The sequence below is a fragment of the Rhinolophus hipposideros genome (assembly GCF_964194185.1).
Source record: "Rhinolophus hipposideros genome assembly, chromosome: 16".
Lineage (NCBI taxonomy): Eukaryota > Metazoa > Chordata > Mammalia > Chiroptera > Rhinolophidae > Rhinolophus > Rhinolophus hipposideros.
The window spans coordinates 46,918,832-46,936,155 of NC_138062.1; the positions used below are offsets into that span (position 1 = coordinate 46,918,832).

The 17,324-nt window shown below is 56.8% G+C and overlaps 1 protein-coding gene across 3 annotated transcripts in view; it reads left to right on the forward strand.

Annotated features, from left to right (window-relative positions):
* The first annotated feature begins 527 nt into the window (after positions 1-527).
* The window catches only part of ADGRL1 (adhesion G protein-coupled receptor L1), a 43,877-nt gene continuing 27,080 nt past the window's right edge, over positions 528-17,324 (forward strand). For all 3 annotated transcript variants that reach the window (XM_081077562.1, XM_081077563.1, XM_081077564.1), the window contains exons 1-2: positions 528-709; positions 16,286-16,450. In XM_081077562.1, the coding sequence (XP_080933688.1) occupies positions 16,381-16,450 (70 nt within the window). In that variant the 5' untranslated portion in view covers positions 528-709; positions 16,286-16,380. The remainder of the gene's footprint in view (positions 710-16,285; positions 16,451-17,324) is intronic.

Here is a 17,324-nt window from a genome sequence, read left to right on the forward strand (position 1 = left end):
GCCCGCCTCCAGCCGCGCCCCCACCAGGCTCTGCGCCGCCAGCCCCCCAACCGAGCCCCCCGCGGCCACTGCGGGGAGCCCAAGCCGTCCGCGCGGGAGCTGTCGGCGCTGCGGCGCCCCCGCCCCGCCGTCTGCCGAGGAGGCCCCGGCGAATGGGGCCGCGCGGGCCCGGGAGTGGCGCCGCCGGGCGGCGGGGGGCTGCAGAGGCTCCTCTTCTGCCGCGTTAACCCCTCGATCGCCGCCGCCGCCGTCGGAGGGGGCTGGGAAGTCGCCTGGGCGTACACGTGCCACCTCCGTCGGGGCTGCGGAGCTGCGGGGGAGATGCGGGCCGCTGCCGGCGCCGCCTCGGGGGGCTCCGCCTCGCCCCAGACCCCGGAGCTCTGACGCCGCCCCCGCCCCACCGCCTCCCTACCCAGGAGGGGCGCGGACTCGCTCGCCCCCAGCCGCGAGCCGCCACCGCCGCCGCCGCGAGGGGGCTGCCTTTGGAGCTGTGTGATCTTTTTTTTTTTTTTTTTTTTTTTTAAATTTTTGCTTGGTGGCGGCGGTGCTGGGCCAGGGGAAGGAGGTGACACGGAGGCCTCCCTCTCCCCGCCATCCCCCACCCGTTTCCCCCCCGTCCCGGTTCCGGGAGATGTGCCGGGCGGGGGGCCCGGGGTCGCGGAGCCGCAGGAGAGAAGCGCAGGGCCGACCCCAGAGCGGCGCTGGACAGGTGAGTGTCTGCGGGCCCAGGGCGAGGGGGACGCCGCACCTGGGCCAGGTGTGCGGGCCAAGGGTGGGAGGCTGGAAGCTGGGGCCTCTCTGGGCCGCGTAGGGGGAGGGGATGCTGGAGCCGCGGGTCACCGCGCATAAGCCGAAGGGGCGTCGGGGGCGGCCGGCACCTCACCCCTACGGGTGAGAGGGCCGGGAGGAGCGGTCCCCACGGAGCGCCGGGGCGCGGGGGTGCAGATGGGCGGCCGCGGGGACCCGGTGGGGGGAGGGGACCGCGAGTGTGCCCGCGCGTGGCTGCGTGTGCCCGCGCGCGCGCCAGCCTTTGTGGGGAAGCGGCGCGGCAGTGCCTGCGTGTCCCTGGTGCGTGTGCGCGCGGGTGCTTGGCGCCCTGTTTGTGTAGGTGTCTGGGTGTGAGCTGAGAGGATGCTTGTGCACGCCGCGCGCGGGCCCCGGGCCTCGGAGGAGCCGTGTCGGGGGCTGGCACCGCAGGATTCTGGGCTGGGGGTTGTTTTTCTCTGGGAGGCATAGGTACGGGGGATGGGGAGCGGTCTGTCTGGGCTCCGCTGTCAGGAGGAGGGGTGCATCCTGCAGCATCTTCTCTCCGTGGTACCCAGTTAAGCATGGGGAGCTGTCGGGTTTGAGCCACCAGATTCGGGCTTTGAAGGCGAGCTCACCCCCTCTACCAGGTGTTGGGGGGTTTCAATTGCCATCCTCCCATCTGAGGGTCCTGGGACAGGAGTCTGGGCCAGAAGAGTGAGGGTGCTGTATATGCTCCAGCCGTTGCCAGAAAATGCCCCTCCAGTGCGCTCCCGTCCCCCATTTGAAGACAGAACCCTGCCTGCACATAACCCCCAGGAACAGCCCTGTCCATACTCTTCTAGTCTAGGTCAACACCCAGCCCCATCCCTGCCCAGCACCTCGCTGTACCTTCCTGGTCCTCCCCCCTCCCCCAGCCATGGCAGCTGCGTGGGTGTCCTTCCATCCCAGTCTTGAGGCAGGCCCCCCTTTCCTCCTGGCTTCTGCAGGACCCTGAACCTGGGTTTGTCTGCCCACATCCAAACATGTGGTGTGCCTGGGGGAGCAGGGGGAGGGGTCCAAAATGGCTGCCAAGATGGCTGGTCCTCTCTCTCTCTCTCTCTCTCTCTCTCTCTCTCTCTCTCTCTCTCTCTCTCCCTCTCCCCCTCTCCCTCCCTTCCTCTCTCCCCCACCCTCCCTTCTTCCCTCCCCTCCCTCTCTCTGTCCCTCCCTCCCTTTCTCTCATCTCTCCCTCTGCTTGCCCTGTTTCCTTAGCAGCTACTGGAGTCACTGCCGGAGTCACTGCCCAGAAGGGGTTGGACAATGTGAGGACAGGTGTTGGGGACACCTAAGGGTGCATGTTTGCTCTGGGCCTGTTGACCTCGATGCTGCTTGGGTAGAGGCCTTTGGTCTCTGCTCCCCTTTCCAACACCCCAAAGGTCTGCCTGAGCTTGTAACCTGACCCCAGACCCAATCTCTTCACTCAGGCTAACAGCCTAGGGGCTGGCTGCCTGCCCTCCACCAGGTCTCCTAGGCCTGGCACCCTGAATTGATCATTGGGGTGTCAGGGTGCCTCACGGAGTGTCCCCATTTCTCATCCTCTCCACATGCCCAGTGGCCAGGGGCTGATGAATCCGGCTGGGCCTCGGTCAGGCCCCAGCTGTGGGGCCAGGTGACTACTCCTTCCTCCCCACTCCTCTCCCACTAATGCTGAATTTATTACTTAAAAGTAGGATGAAAATGGGGAGAATAAGAGAAGGAATACAACCTTCATTATCATATCGAGAAAATTATCCGTGATTTTCCTAACTAGCAATTTGCCTGCCATGCCGTTCAGAACTGACTTGCCCATTAATTACAGAGATGAAAAATCATCTGGAAAGAGGAAAAGGGAACTAATTCGATCCCTGGCTGGTAGCAATAGCACCAAGCCACGTACGTGTGCGCGCCCACATGTGAGCGCCAACCCTGCTGCTGGCATCACTACCTTCCTCCTTGTTTCTTGCTGAACTCCTGCAGGGCCTCCACCCACCCCCTGCTCATCTCTCCTGCTCTCCAATGCCCTGCTAGGCCAGCCCTCCCGCCATAGGGTGCCAGTCTCAACCCCCACTCATGGGGATCTGGCGTGGATCTGGCGTGTGAGGCTCAATCACCTGAGCTGATGCCTGCCCTTGGGCATGGAGATGGTGCCTGGGATGGGGGGAGGATGGGGAGCAGGGGACCAGTGCCCCTGAGCTGTGAGCCCTGCAGGGAGGAGGTAGAAGGTTGGATGGGGAGCCCCTTCTCCAGGGGGCCCACAGGGGCCACTCCTGTGGGTATGTGGGATGTGGGGGAGGGGACTACAGGCGCCAAAGCTGCTCAGGAGTCTGTTTGCATCAGGTCTGGGCTCCAGGCTGGGCAGCTCCTCCTGCGTGTGGGGCTCTGTCTTGTGTGTGTCCTCCCTGCGAGCCCCAGGAGGTTGCACTGCTCTGCCCTGGACTGGGTACCTCTAATGGGGAACACCATCCCCAGCCGCTGGCCCCAGAGAGCTCCATCAGGATCTATGCCCCTTCCTGCCTCTCCAGCCAGACAGGTGGCCAAGGACACGGAAGGCTCTGGTTTCTGTGTGGGCTCCTCCGGAGGATCCGATTTCCATAGGCCAGACACTTCCCGTCCTCCAGCCCCTGCTATGGGACGGCAGGGGGAGGGGCTCCTGAAGTGCGGGTTCCCTGGGTCTGGAACCAGGAACCACAGTGACCCTGGCGACGCCTGAGTGAGCTAGCATCTTTCCTGGGCCCAGTCTTAGTCACCCCATGCAAGAGGAAAATAGGGTCCCAGGATGGGAGGGGGTCTCATTGTCCCTGGAATCAGTCCTCTGTCCCTGTCTGTCTTCTGTACCTGTGTGTACCAGTTCTGAGTGACCTGGCTGAGCCAGTGTGTGGCCATGTGTCATCAAGTTTGTCTTATGTTCATAGGGGTCTCCTGTGTGCTGATGTTTGAGTTTTGGAGAGGGGCTGGCCCTGTGTGTATGTATCTCCATGCGTGAGCAGCTGTCTGCCTCCTGTGTGTACGTGCAGGCATTTGCCCAGGTGTGTGTACGCCGGGATCCTTGGAGCAAGGCTGGTCACCTCTTTATACAATCTGTGACCATTTGCCAAGTGCCTTCTCCACGAGGTGCCATGCTGGGAATGTCGTGGGAACAGTGCCCTGGTCTTGTCCTCATGGAGCTCACAGTCTAGTGACACATAAGTGATTTCAGTCAAGGGCTCATATCATAGGAGTTGTGGAGAAGGCTGTGTCTCCCCCTTCAGGGTGGCCAGAGTCGCAGCTGGGGAGGGCAGCCCCCGATTTGGAAGGCAGCAGCCTCTGGGTCCCAGCACTACAGCCATCCTAGGCGTGGGGCATCCTGGGTTTGACTCTGCAAAATCATCCCTGTCTCCTCTTCCCCTTCACCACCTCTCTCTCTTTGCTGCTTCTCTAAAATGGGAAGCACGATTCTACCCCAGGACCTTTGCACTGGCTGTCCCTCCACCTGGGACCTCACCCAGACCTCTCTAAGGCTTTTGCTTTCTCACCTGCTTCAAATATCACCTCCCCAGTAAGTTTTACCCCGTGCAGCCTGTTTAAAATTGCAGCCTCCCACCCGCCTCCTGACTTTCCTTAGCATGGATGGCTTTTGCACACTCTGTAATTTCCTGATTTATTGTACCTCATTTATCGTCTGTCTCCCTGACCAGGATCCAAGTGTTCAGGGGGGTTTGTAACTTGGTTTGCTTTGGGATCCCAGGTGCCTAGACTCATACCTGGCCCATAGTAGGTGTTTAAGAAATCTTGCCTGAGTGAATGGAAGGGCGTCTCATAAAGGACCAGAGACTTCTGTGTAACGCCCATGGCTGTGCACAACTAGGGCTCCCATTGCCCGGGCCTCCTTGGGAGGATTGAAGGCTGCCTGCCAGGGGCCAGACTAGACCAGCTCTTCAGCTGTCCCCTGGCACATCTAGGCAAACTGTCTCTGAAGTGGCCTTTTGGTGTTTGTGGGTGAGGCTGAGTGGGCAGGCAGGTAGCTCCTCTATGGGGCTGTGTGCAATATAGAGTTTAGAGCTCAGAGGGAGAACATGGGGGCCCCCTGCCCTTGCCAGGGGTAAGAGCCTCAGCGTCAAAGCCTGAGCAGCCCTTCCCCGACCTCCTCCTGGGGCACTGACCCAGCCTCTCTCTCATGGGATAGGACCCATTGTTTCAGTCTGCCCTGGCCCTGGGGAACTAGCTAAGCAGAGGCCCACTGCCACCCCTCCAACTCCAAAATTTGGGGAAGATAGAAATCTCAATAAATAGATGCCAAGTCTAAAACTAGCCCTGCCCTCCCACCAGCTAAAAATAGTCAAAGCCCCTCCCTCAGAGGGTAAAGATACCCAGAAAGGCAGGTGGGGCTCCTGCCTGCTGCTGGGGAGGTGGTACAGGCAGGTGAGGGGCCCAGGGCAGAGTCTGAAGGGTGGCAGTCCTGACATTGGGGCCACATCATCCTTTGTGGGGGGCTGTCCTGTGCATCATAGGACTTTTAGCAGCTTCCCTGGCCTCCATGCTCCAAATCCCAGATAGCATCTCGCCACCCGGACACACACTCTGGTGGTAACACCTAAAAATGCAGACATTGCCAAATGGCCTGGGATGAGGGGCAAAATCCTCCTCCTCCTCCTGTGTTGTCCCCCACAACCCCTCTCCCCCTCCCCCCATTGAGAACCACTGCTTTAGATCAGAGGTCAGCAGACTTTCTCTGTGAAGAGCCAAATAATAATATTGGAGACTTTTGTGGGCCTCTTACCAGCTCTTTGCATATCCTTCCTCTGCTTCTTTTTCTCAACCCTTTTAAAGTAGCAAAACCATTCTTAATTCATTGGCTGTACAAAAACAGGTGGTGACTGGACCGTAGGTGGTCAACTCCTGCGCTACAGCGTCCCCAAATTACCCTTGGTAATGGAGGTTGGGGACCTGTGGATGTACCTGCATCAGCAGAGGGGCAGCGCCATTAGGGGCGAGTCCAGTGCAGCCTGTCCCTGTCACCTTTGTGCCCTCACCTCCTCTGGCTCTCCTGTGCTTACTCTCCACCAGTCACACTGGCTTCCTCACTGGTCCTCAAACATGCATGGGCCAGCCGCAGGGCCTTTGCATGAGCTATGTCCTCTGCCTGGAACATTTTCCTCTTTCTTGGACACCTGTATGACTCCTCCCTCACCTGCACAGGGCTTTGCTGAAATGTCGGGCCTTCCATGATATTAGTACACCACAGAATTTCTTTAGTGCTCTTTGTGTCTGGCTTTCCACAGCTGTGTCACCAGCACCAAATCAGTGGCTGGCACATAGTAGGTGCTCTAAAAAACATGTGGAATTGCTGCGTATATTTCTAAGCCCTACAACCACCGTTCTGTTCCATTTCTTCAGGAGAGAGAGAGAGAGAGAGAGAGAGAGAATAAAGGGGGCCTCATCACATGGCCTGAAGTGGGCACAGTGGGATTTGAACCTAGGTCTCTGGTCTCTGCCAGTGTCTAGTGGCAGCAGAGGACCCAGAGCCTTCTCCCATGCCCTCTGTTTCTGTGACTGTTTCCAGCTCTGCTCTGCTGAGCCTGGAGTGCGAGGCTTGGAGCTGGACAGTGAACAACTTGGTGGAGAAATAGACCACGGAGCACTATGGTACCACCCTCTGTTATGGGGAGCACAGAGACGGTGCCTGGCTGGCCTGCAAGTCAGGGAGGGCTTCCTGGAGGAGGAAGCTTCTCAGCTGCAGCCTAGAGGGAGAAGGAAAGATAAAGTAGAGGGGAAGGAGAGTGAGAAGGAGGGGCCCATCCTGAGGTCAGAAAGAAGGTGGTGGCTTAAAGGGGAAAAGGAAAGATGTAGTTTCAGAGCCTGGCATGCAAAGAGAGACTGGAGGCTGATCTAGGGCTGAGTTTGTGAGTTTGCATTTCTACTTGTCCATGGTGCTGGGAAGGCCTGTGGAGGGGTCAAGTCCCACAGGACAGGGTCTGAATGTCCAATATGAGATCCCTCTGGCTGCTGCCTGGGAGAGAACTGCAGAGGGCAGGAAGGGAGGGCAAGAAGAGGAGGCCATTGCTGCTGTCAAGGTGAGGGCGCCAGTGGGGACCTTGAAACATTAGAGATGGACTGGTGTGCGGTTTTCAAGTCAGAGTTGACATGATTTGGTGGATGTTTGGCTGGAGGGCGGAGGAAAAGGGGAGGGGGAGGGAGAAACTGCAGGTTTCTGGTTGTTTTTCCCCCCTGCTTTTTCTGCCTCCCTCCCCGCTCTGGTTCAAGCCGTTGTTTCTCAGTCTAGTTGTGTAGGTCACAGCTCCCTGGCCCATGCTGGTATTATGAGTCTTGCGCTCCCCGTGGCTGAGGCAGTCGGTCAAGGGTCATCGGCTCTCGCTGACTTCCGGCCACTCACACTGGCCTCCAGCCACTCATGGCAGCACACAGGAGCCCACGCGGAGCTCCAGCTGCTCACAGCGGCCCAGCTCCAGGGAGAGCCACTGTTCATAATCTTAGCTGTAGAGGGCGCAGCTCACTGGCCCATGTGGAAATCAAACCTGCGACCTCGGTGTTAGGAGCCGGGTGTTCCAACCACCTGAGCCACCGGGCTGCCCCCAGGTTTCTAGTTTTGACAGTGGGTAGACAGGGAGAAAAGAAGAGGGTGGGGTGGGGAGCATTTGCCACTCTCAGCACCCACCCCCACAGTCTAATCTCCTCTTCCAATTAAGAGTCCATGAACACCTGAGTCAGGTCTCATTTCTCCTCTACTCAAAACCTCGTGGCTCCCACCTCACCCGGAAAAAACCCCAAGTCCTTCCTGAGGCCCACAAGGCCCTGCATGCTCTGCCCTGTGACTCCCCCCTCCACCTGGTCCTCACCTCTGCCCACTCTCCCTCTTTCTCACCTGGCTGCAGCTGCACTCCACATCCAGCCTCAGGGCCTTTGTACATGCTGTTGCTGCTGCCTGGGATCCTCTTTCCCTGGGTACCTAGATGGCTTACTTCCTTGAGATCTGTGCCAAAATGTCACCTCCTCAATGAGGCAGTCCCCGATCACCCCATCTATGCCACCCAAACATAACCTCCCCCCACCACTGTCTTTCCCCTTTGGGCCTATTTTTCCCCAAAGCACTTGTGACCCCGCGAGAACTAGATAACTATCCACTGAATGGATGACCTATTCTCTAGGTTTGTTTCATCTTTGTTCATTAAACAAATTAACAAGTACCCACTCCTGGCCCTGGGCTGGAAGCGCCAAGTGACAGTGATGGAACTTTCCCTGTGGGGTCCCCAGTGGGGAGACAAAGCAGACGATCAACAGCAGAATTCAAATCCGATTAGGGGAGCAAAAGGTGGAGGCCCAGTGTACTGCAAATGTGGGTACAGAAGAGACCAACACAGTCTTGGTGGGCAGAGCTTTTGGGAGGAAGAGTGGGGCAGAGGGTGGATGTGAGAGAGAGTTTTGGTGGGGAGCAGAGAACAGGCAGAGGCCAGCGTAGAGGGGGTGATGACGAGGTGGCAGGAGACCAGGGCCTGAGACACCATGTTAGTGCCCTGAGGCAATAGGGAGCCATGGAGGACTGTAGGCAATGAGGGAAGTGATTGCGTTTTCATTTTGCAAAGGTCACTCTGGCTACAGGATGGAAATGGGATGGGGTGGGAGTGGCAGATGGATGGGGAGACCAGAGAAGAGGGAAGGGTATGCTTTGAACAGCCCTCACTCCCCTGCAGTCCAGCACTACTCAGTAACCAGTGACCTTTTGAAATTTAACAAGACTGGCAAACCCCACCCTGTGGCGCAGACATCTAGTGGGAGAGAGATAATAAGCAAATAAGTAAGATGCGTGGCTAGTGTGCTAGTGATGAGTGCTGTGAAGGAAAAAACGGCAGAGTGGGATGTAGGAGTGCTGGGCCCAGCAGGGGCCTAAAGGAGGCAAGGGAGGAGCTGTGTGGGTGGCTAGACAAGAGTGAACAGCCTGTGCAAAGGCCCTGAGGGATTGTGCCTGGTGTTTTCCTCCAGGAAAACGGGAGCTGACTGACTGAGGAGCTGAGAACAGGGAGGTGAGAGGGCAGAGCTTGCAGGGGCTTGCTGTCCAGGGGGTACTTGGGCTGTGGCCCTGAGTGAGGTGAGAACCCTGGAGGGTTCTGAGCTTTGGAGGGACATGCTGCAATTCAGGTGCTCAAAGGCGCCCTCTGGCTGCTGTGGGGGGAACAGACTGGGGGCAGGGCGAGCAAGAGTGGGGGAAGGGACCTGGGAGGGGGTTGTGGGGCTAGGGCAGGTAGGACATGGTGGGGCTGTGCCAGGGAGGGAGCCAAGGGGCGGAGAGAAGTGAGCAGATTCTGAAGGGGGAGCTGCTGTGGTTGGATGTTAGGGTGAGGGGGGAAAGGGGTCCAGGATAACGGTACAGTTCTTGAGTGTATGTGGAAAGATGGTGGGTGGAGAGTGGTGGTGGTGGAACTGAATGTGCGGCCGGGACCCTGCCTTTCCTGAGCCACAGTCCCCTTCCTGAAGGAGAGCCACGTGCAGGGCACTGTCTGGGCAGTTGTTCCATCTGTTCGAGGTAGACATGTTAGTCCAGAGTAGGGAAAAGGAAATGGGCCCAGCCGTGGGCAGCAAATTTAGACCCAAGAGCCTAGTGCTACCTACCCCAGGGCTTGCTCCTTCCCCACTCTGTCATGCCTGAGGGCTGTCTGGAGGAGGTGGACCTGTGGAGGCTGCTAGGTTTAGGGAGGGAGGAAGAGCCAGAGTCTTGTGTGGAAGGGCGGGACAGTGAGGGGCCCAGAGCCTTTCTGTCAGCACCTCCCCCCCAGGCGCTCAGACTCTCACCCACTGGAGCACTGAGGGTTGCCATGGCAGCCATACTCCAAGGCAGGCTGAAGGTGCTCCCCCTGTTCCAGCAGCCGGTTCTCCTCCTGTCACGTCCCCTGGCCCACCCCAGGGTACCCAAGGACAGAGCCTGAGCTGCATCACCTGCCCCCAGGACGCCCACTGCGCCCACTTGGCTTGAGACTGATGTGGGTCTCAGGTGCAAACACTGAGGCAGGTGTGAGGCAGGTGGGCAGTCATAGGACCTGGGAGCTGGACATGCCTGTGGGCTAGTCCCCCTCTCGGGGTGAGGGCAGTGAGCCCTGTTTCCCATGGCTTCAATTGGGGTCACCCAAGTTCACTGAGGCTCGAGGTGGGGACAGGTGCAGGTGCAGGCTCACCTGGCCCTGCAGGTGAGGAAACTGCAGGCACGTCCAGCTCTGAGGGCCTGTCACACAGAAGCAGCGGGGGCCAGCAGGTGAGGCTCTCTGGGCCCCCAGGGTTTCCCCAGTTCCTCGTGTCTAGCCTAGGGGACCAGCCTGCCTGGGTTTAAAGCCCCGTCACCAGTTGGGTGCCTCTGGGACCTTCCTTTTCTTTTCTGTAAAATGTGGGTATGTATGTCCTCTCTCCCCCATTTACTAAGTCCTTATGAGGATTAAATGAGATAATTTGTGAGGATTGAATGGGGTACTCTCGTGGTCAGCCCATAATGCTCCTCACGGAGCACGAGGTGTCAGCTGCTGTGCCTGGCACCTCAGGTGGTTCGGGCACTAGGTATCCCAGCAGCCCTCCACCCTACCCCTCTCCCGCAGTTTGTGAAAGATTCCCTGAAGTTGTGCAGCCCAGGGCTCTGCCCCCATCTCTGCCTCCCCCCCCAACATGTGTCCTGACACCTGTGTGACTTTCCTAGGGCTGCTTTGACAAACTGCCCCAGACTAGGTGGCTTTAACACCAGAAATGTATTGTCTCCCGGTTCTGGGGGCCAGAAGTCCAAGATCGGGGTGTTGTCAGGGTGGGTTCCTCCTGGGAATTCTGAGAACCCACCCCACGCCTCTCCCCGGCTTCTGGGGGCTGCTGTTAGTCCGTGGTGTTCCTCGGCCTGTAGAAGCATCGCCCTGATTTTGCTTCTGTTTTCATGTGGGGTTCTCCCTGTGTGCGTGTCCACATTTCCCATTTTTATAAGGACACCATTCTTATTGGCTGACCCTAATGACCTCACAGTGACTTGATTACCTTTTTTAAAGACCCTCTCTCTATTCTGAGGTCCTGTGGGATAGGACTCAAACATTTCTTTTCTGGTGGTGGGGGGAACACAATTCAATATTCAGTCCATAATAACCCCCTCTCAAGGCCTCAGGGATGATCCAGGTGGGTCCCACATATCTACACCTGGCCTCCCCACCTAAGTGGGCACCAGCTGGCAAGCAAAACTCTCCAGGATGGGGGGGGGGTGCAGTCAGGCCAGAAGGGCGGGAACGCGAGCCACAGTGCCTAGCTCCTGAGCTGGGCTCAGTTTTGGTGGTTCCTGGGGCTTCCTGGGGAAGCTCCAGGGAGGTGAACTCAGGGAGCAGTGGGCAACCTGTGGGAACACTTCCTGTGCCCCTAAAGCAATGGTGCTTAGCCTGTGTGGGCTAGGCTTGGCCCTCAGGTCACAGGGCAGACACCCCGTCTCCAGCAGTACCCACCATCGTCCTTAGTCACTTACCTTGGTTCCTTCGTTAATTGTTTGAGGCTACACTGCATGTCTAGGTGCCAGGAGACGGTCTTAGGGGCTTCCATTCTCCTGAGGGTACAAAAGAAATCCATGAATGAACAGGTAAAGTCACATGACAGAGATGTGATCAGTGGTGATGGTGGTGACGATTGCTGCAGGGGACATTTTGCACTCACTGCATACCAGGTGCAGCCCCGAGTGTTCCATGTGTGTGAATTCATCTTGTTGCACAGCTATCCTATGAGGTATCCCCATTGTACCAAGAAGAAAAGGGGGATACAGGTTCCAGGATGGCAGGGGCTGGACAGGCAGGCACTGATTGCCAGGTGCTGTGATATGGGGTGTTGGAGGCCTGTGCGCATCTCTGAGGAGCGCGCAGCTGAGCTGAAATCTAAGGGATGTGAAGGTGGGAACACAGGCTGAGGGCTCGTGGTGGGAACTGGCTGGCTGGAGCAAGGGGGGAGGGGGCAGGCGTCAGAACACACGTGGCGTTGTGGACCATGAAATGGGAGCCAGTACAGGATTTCAGCTGGGGAGCACCCTATCCAGATTGTCCTGGAAAAGACCTCTCTGTGGAAACAACCCAAGTGTCCATCTTTGGATGAATAGATAAACAGAATGTGGTCCATCCACATAGTGGACCATTACTTAGCCATAAAAAAGGGTGAAGCACTGACACACTAGCTACAACGGGGATGAACCCAGAAAACATCAGGCTGAGTAAGAGAAGCCAGACCCGAAAGGCCACATGTTGTATGATTCCCTGTATGTAAAATATCCAGAATAGGAAAATCCATAGAGACAGAAAGCAGATTGGCAGTTGCAGGGGGCTGGGAGAGAGGGGAGGAGTTTTTGCCCCAAACAGGCACAGTTTCTGTTTGCGGTGATAAAAAAAAGTTTTGGGAATAGATCATGGTGGTGTTGGCACAGCATTAGGAATATAATTAATGCCACTGAATCGTATGGTTAAAATGACAAATTTTATGTTCTGTGTGCGTGTGCGTATATGTGTGTATGTGTATACATATGTATATGTGTGTACATATATATGAGATGTGACAATTAAGTTCGCCAACTTGATGCAACGTTGTTGCTACCTTTTTTGATGTTAGAGGGATTATTCATTATGAATTTGTACCAACTGGACAAACAGTTCACCAGGTTTACTATTTGGAAGTGCTGAAAAGGCTGCGTGAAAAAGTTAGACCACCTGAACTTTTCGCCAACAATTCATGGCTCTTGCATCACGACAATGCACCAGCTCACACGGCGCTGTCTGTGAGGGAGTTTGTAGCCAGTAGACAAATAACTGTATTGGAACACCCTCCCTATTCACCTGATCTGGCCCCCAATGACTGCTTTCTTTACCCGAAGATAAAGGAAATATTGAAAGGAAGACATTTTGATGACATTCAGAACATCAAGGGTAATACGACAGCTCTGATGGCCATTCCAGAAAAAGAGTTCCCAAACTGCTTTGAAGCGTGGACTCCCCTGTTTCCCCGAAAATAACCTAGCCATACCATCAGCTCTAATGCGTCTTTTGGAGCAAAAATTAATATAAGACTAAGTCCTATATTATAGTAAAATAAGACCAGGTCTTATATTAATTTTTGCTCCAAAAGATGCATTAGAGCTGATGGTCTGGCTAGGTTATTTTCGGGGAAACACGGTAGGGGCTGGCGTCGGTGCATAGCTTCCCAAGGGGAGTACTTTGAAGGTAGCCGTAGTGATATTCAGCAATGAGGTATGTAGCACTTTTTCTAGGATGAGTTCGCAAACTTAATTGTCAGACTTTGTACGTGTGTGTGTGCGCGCACGCATATATATGTATATATCATAATTTTTAAAAAAAGGTCCTTCTGGCTGCTGCGGGAGTCTGGAGTGTGGGAGTCAGAAGGGCTGGAGGGAAGTTGGGAAGGAGTCAGCGCCATCTGGGGTAGATGGTGAGCCCAGGTCTGGAGGGTGGCTACTGAGGATGGATGGACTCTGGAATGTTCTGGAGGCACAGACCAAAACATGGCTCCTGAACTGTATGTGTAGGGAGTGAGGGACAGAGAAGCCAAGCATTTTGACTCCTGAACGTTTGGCCTGAGGTCCTGAGAGGATGGTGGGACCATGGACTCATATGGGGGGCTTTGCTTTGGTCTGGTCAGGCTGCAAGTGACTTGGAGACCCGAATGGAGGTGTAGACAGTGAGAAGGGAGACCGAGCTGGAGCTCGAATGTGGCAGTCGTCGTGGTATAGATGGTGTCTAAAGAGGCTGCTTGGGATTCCCAGGAGGAGGCTATGGATAGGGAAGAGGCCTGAGGACTACATTTGGGGTCCCAGTGTACTGGGGTGCAACCTGGGAGGAGGGAGCGGAGCCTGTGCCCTGGCTCACACCAAGCAGTGGACAGCGCCCTCTGATGGGTCCTGGCTCGCCTGTCGTGTATATAGACTATTGTCCTTACCAGAATCCTGCAGATTTGAGCTACTGAGGGAACTTGGGTGGGGGAGGGGAAAGGACCCACTCAAGGTCACACAGTGCGTAAATGACAGACCGCCAGAGCCTGGCATCCCAGCCTCCCCAGCATTACCCAGCCACTAACCAGTTTGAATACTTCAGGGAAGCTGGGGAAAGGAGTGTCCATCAGCCTGGCGTCAACGCCTCCCCTGAGCCTGACCCCGGCTGGGAGATAGGGTGGGGGGAGAAATGAGGTGGTGAGGAGCACCCCTCCCCCAATTGTAAATGCTGCGAAATGTAAAATGCTGTGAAATGAACCTGAAGTACCACAGGCCACGTCTGTTAGGGTTGTGGGAGGAGCTGTAGTTTCAGGCATTCCAGGGGTGATTTCCTGCTGGCTGGGGCTGGGGATGGGGCAGAGAACTGTTGCAGGGACGTGGTGCAGGGATGCACTGTGAACTTACTGTCCCGTTTCACATGAGAGGAGACTGAGACCTGGGGGGGGGTGTCTTGCCCCAGGAGCTTGGCGCACCATCTTTATTTCTTGAGAATCTGTGCTGAGTCCCTGCCCACAAGGATCTCATGGTCTAGTGGGGAAGGGCGACAGCAGATCTGCTAATGTCATTAGGTACCGTTAGGCGCGGTTGAAGGCTATGAATTAAAAATGGCAAAAGGATGGTGAGTGAAGGTGGCGGGAGTGTTTGAGGTGGTTGGGGTTGGTCACTCTGCTGCGGTGACCTTGGAGTTGAGCTCTGAACAGTGAGAAGCTGCGGCATGGGTGCGGGAACAGCCCAGGCAAAGGGGAGGGGAGCAGAAGGAGGCTGGAATGTTCTAGGAGCCGGAGGGTTAGAGAGCGCGGGGGCCCCAGATCTCCAGTGGCCACTAGGCTCTGGTGAGGAACAGAGATGCCAGTGGAGAGCAGAGGAATTTATATCATTGAATGATCTCTTAGCACTGAGTGGAGGGCAGGTTTGGAGGCAGGGAGGCCAGGAGGGTGAGCCAGGACAGTGTCCAGGTGCAGCAGAATAGTGGCTTATTCCTGGGTGGTGGCATTGGGAACCAGAAGTGAGCAGATTGGTGAGATCCTTTGGAAGCAGAGCCCACAGGACTTGCTGACGAAGCTCATGAAGGGGAGGGGAGAAGTGAGGAATCAAGGCACATTCCTACGTTTGGGGTCTGAGATTCATTCAACAAATACTCACTGCTGTGTGCCAGGCCTGTTCTAGAAGCTGGGGATAGGTTGTAAGTAAACAATCCCAATGATCCCTGCCCGTGCAGGGGCCGTTCCGTACATGAGATAGTTACATTTGAATAAAGGCCTAAAGGAGGCAAGGGAGCAGAGGGAACAGCCGTGTGAACAACTGGCTGGCAGAAGATACATGTAGAGGAAGCAACAGGTGCAAAGGCCCTGGGGCAGGGCCTGGTGAAGTGGAGGCAGGTGTGACCGGAGCAGAGACAGGGGTCGAGGAACTAACTGCACCGGTCAATAGGCTTTCTTTTTTGGGGAAAAACAGTAGCCAGGACTCTGTTAGAGACATTCCAGACTGGAAATAAGAGATTTGGGAAGTATTGGGTGGTGAATGGTGTTGAAACTGGGGGACAGGCTGGGGTGACAGTGAGAGACAGCAGAGCAGAGGTTTGTATACTGGATGGCTGGTTAAAACATGGGCATTGGCCTTCCCCATAGAATATGTGTTTCTAGCAAGTTACTGGCCAGGCTGGTGCTGCTGGGCCAGGGCCACACGTGAAGAACTGGGTGTAGATACAACAAAGGGCTGAGTGCAGATCTGGGCATGCAACCTTGAGAGCATCCAGAGGAAACGAAGGCAGCAAGAAGTGGGAAGGAGCAGCCATGAAGGAGGAAAAGAGCTCTGCAGGGGAGGGCACACAACACACACACTCACACACACACATCTCCAGCTTACCCTGAGGATTCCCTGGAAAGGAAAGAGGGGACACAGTTATCCCTGATCCCTAATCTGTGGCATGCCAGCCAGCTGGATTCTGGGGGGGGGGGGGAGAAAGAGAGAGAGGAAGCAGGGGACTGGGGGTGGGGCCTGGGTTCCTGTCTGATCTGGAAGGAAAGGCTGTGAGTCGGGCCAGTATGCCTGGGTCCCCCACCCTGGATGCCGCCATGCTGGGTGAGGAAGCTAGGCAGGAGGTCAAATGGACAGAGTTAGAATTTCGGGATGGGGAAGAGGCTTCCAGAGGGTCCCTTTCCCCATCCCGAAAGGGGTGGAGGATCTGGGGGCTGCCTGGTGACATCCTGGTGAGTTGCCCCTGCCACCTGAGGGGGGCTATCAGACCATGGGAGGTGCTTCCAGGAAGTTCCAAGGTGCTCAGACAAGACAGGTGGGTCTGTCTGCTGGGGTGGGAGTGGGAGTGGGAGTGCAGTGTGAGCCAGAGGCCCTGGTAGGGGGCAGCCTCTGGCTAGAGGGTTCGGCTTCTATCAGTGGAGATTGTGGACCTGGACTAGCCCCTCTCTGTGCTGCCAGACAGATGGCTTTGGCCACCAACAGGAGGGAGTGGCCCAAACGCCCCTCATCCTGGGCTCACTGGGGGACGGCCCCCGCCTCACTGTCCTTGTTCCCACCCCCCAGGCTGGTGGGCCAGGCCGCGGAGCCCACCTGGTGATGTGGGGTGAGGCCCACTGCACAAGCCACTGAGAGCCGCGAACACGCCCGCAGCTGCCGCTATGGCCCGCCTGGCTGCAGTGCTGTGGAGTCTCTGCATCACCGCCGTCCTGGTCACCTCGGCCACCCAAGGTAGGTGTTGTTGGGCTGCAGAGGGGCCCTGTCTCCAAAGTGTGGCCAGGAGGACGGGTAGGGCATTGAAATACCTCTGACCACTCATTAAAGAACCATGGCTCCCACCCCACCCCACACCGAGCAGGAAATAAGTCAGAGAAAGAGTTGGTGGTTACATACCCCCAGCACCACCCAGGGGTCCCCAGCCCCTCATCCCCAACACCCACAGGTCCCAGAGCCTGGGACGCAGGCAGGGGCTCTCTGGGACCCGCACAGGCCTTCCTGGGGAGCTGAGGCTCCTCTCGTGTCTCTCTCTCTCTCTCTCTCTCTCTCTCATTACATCTCCCAGGCTCTCACTGGGAAGAGGCTTAATTAAAGCATGTCCGCTGACGTTTATTTAAAAACAACTAATTACCCTGCTCGGCCCTCTGCCGGCCCTGGGATCCTGCACACGCCACAATTAGTGCCCCGAGCCTGCCCGCCCACCTTCACCGATGACTCAATTATGGTCCCCAGGGCAGGTCCTAGTGGGGGCAAGGGCAGGGTGATGAGGGAAGTAGAGAAGGAGCCCACTGGCTTTGTCCCTAACCCTGGGGCATGTCCCCTGCCTGCCTCTTGCAGCCCTACCTGGAGGGTGCTGGCAGTGGATGCTGCTTCCGAGTGCCCGGACATACAGCCCCAGCCTCAGAGAGCCACAAAGAGGGAAGGGGCATTGTTCAGCCATGCCCCAGGGCCCTGGCACTGATCTGACCAGCTGGTACCCTCTGCTCCCCCAGTGCCCGAGTTTTCTGCCCATCCGGGTCCTGTCTCATAGACCCAGCTGGGCCAGGAGGGGCCACTTCCACCCTCAGACTCATCTGAGCCAGCCCTCCACCCCCGGCCTGCCTCCCAG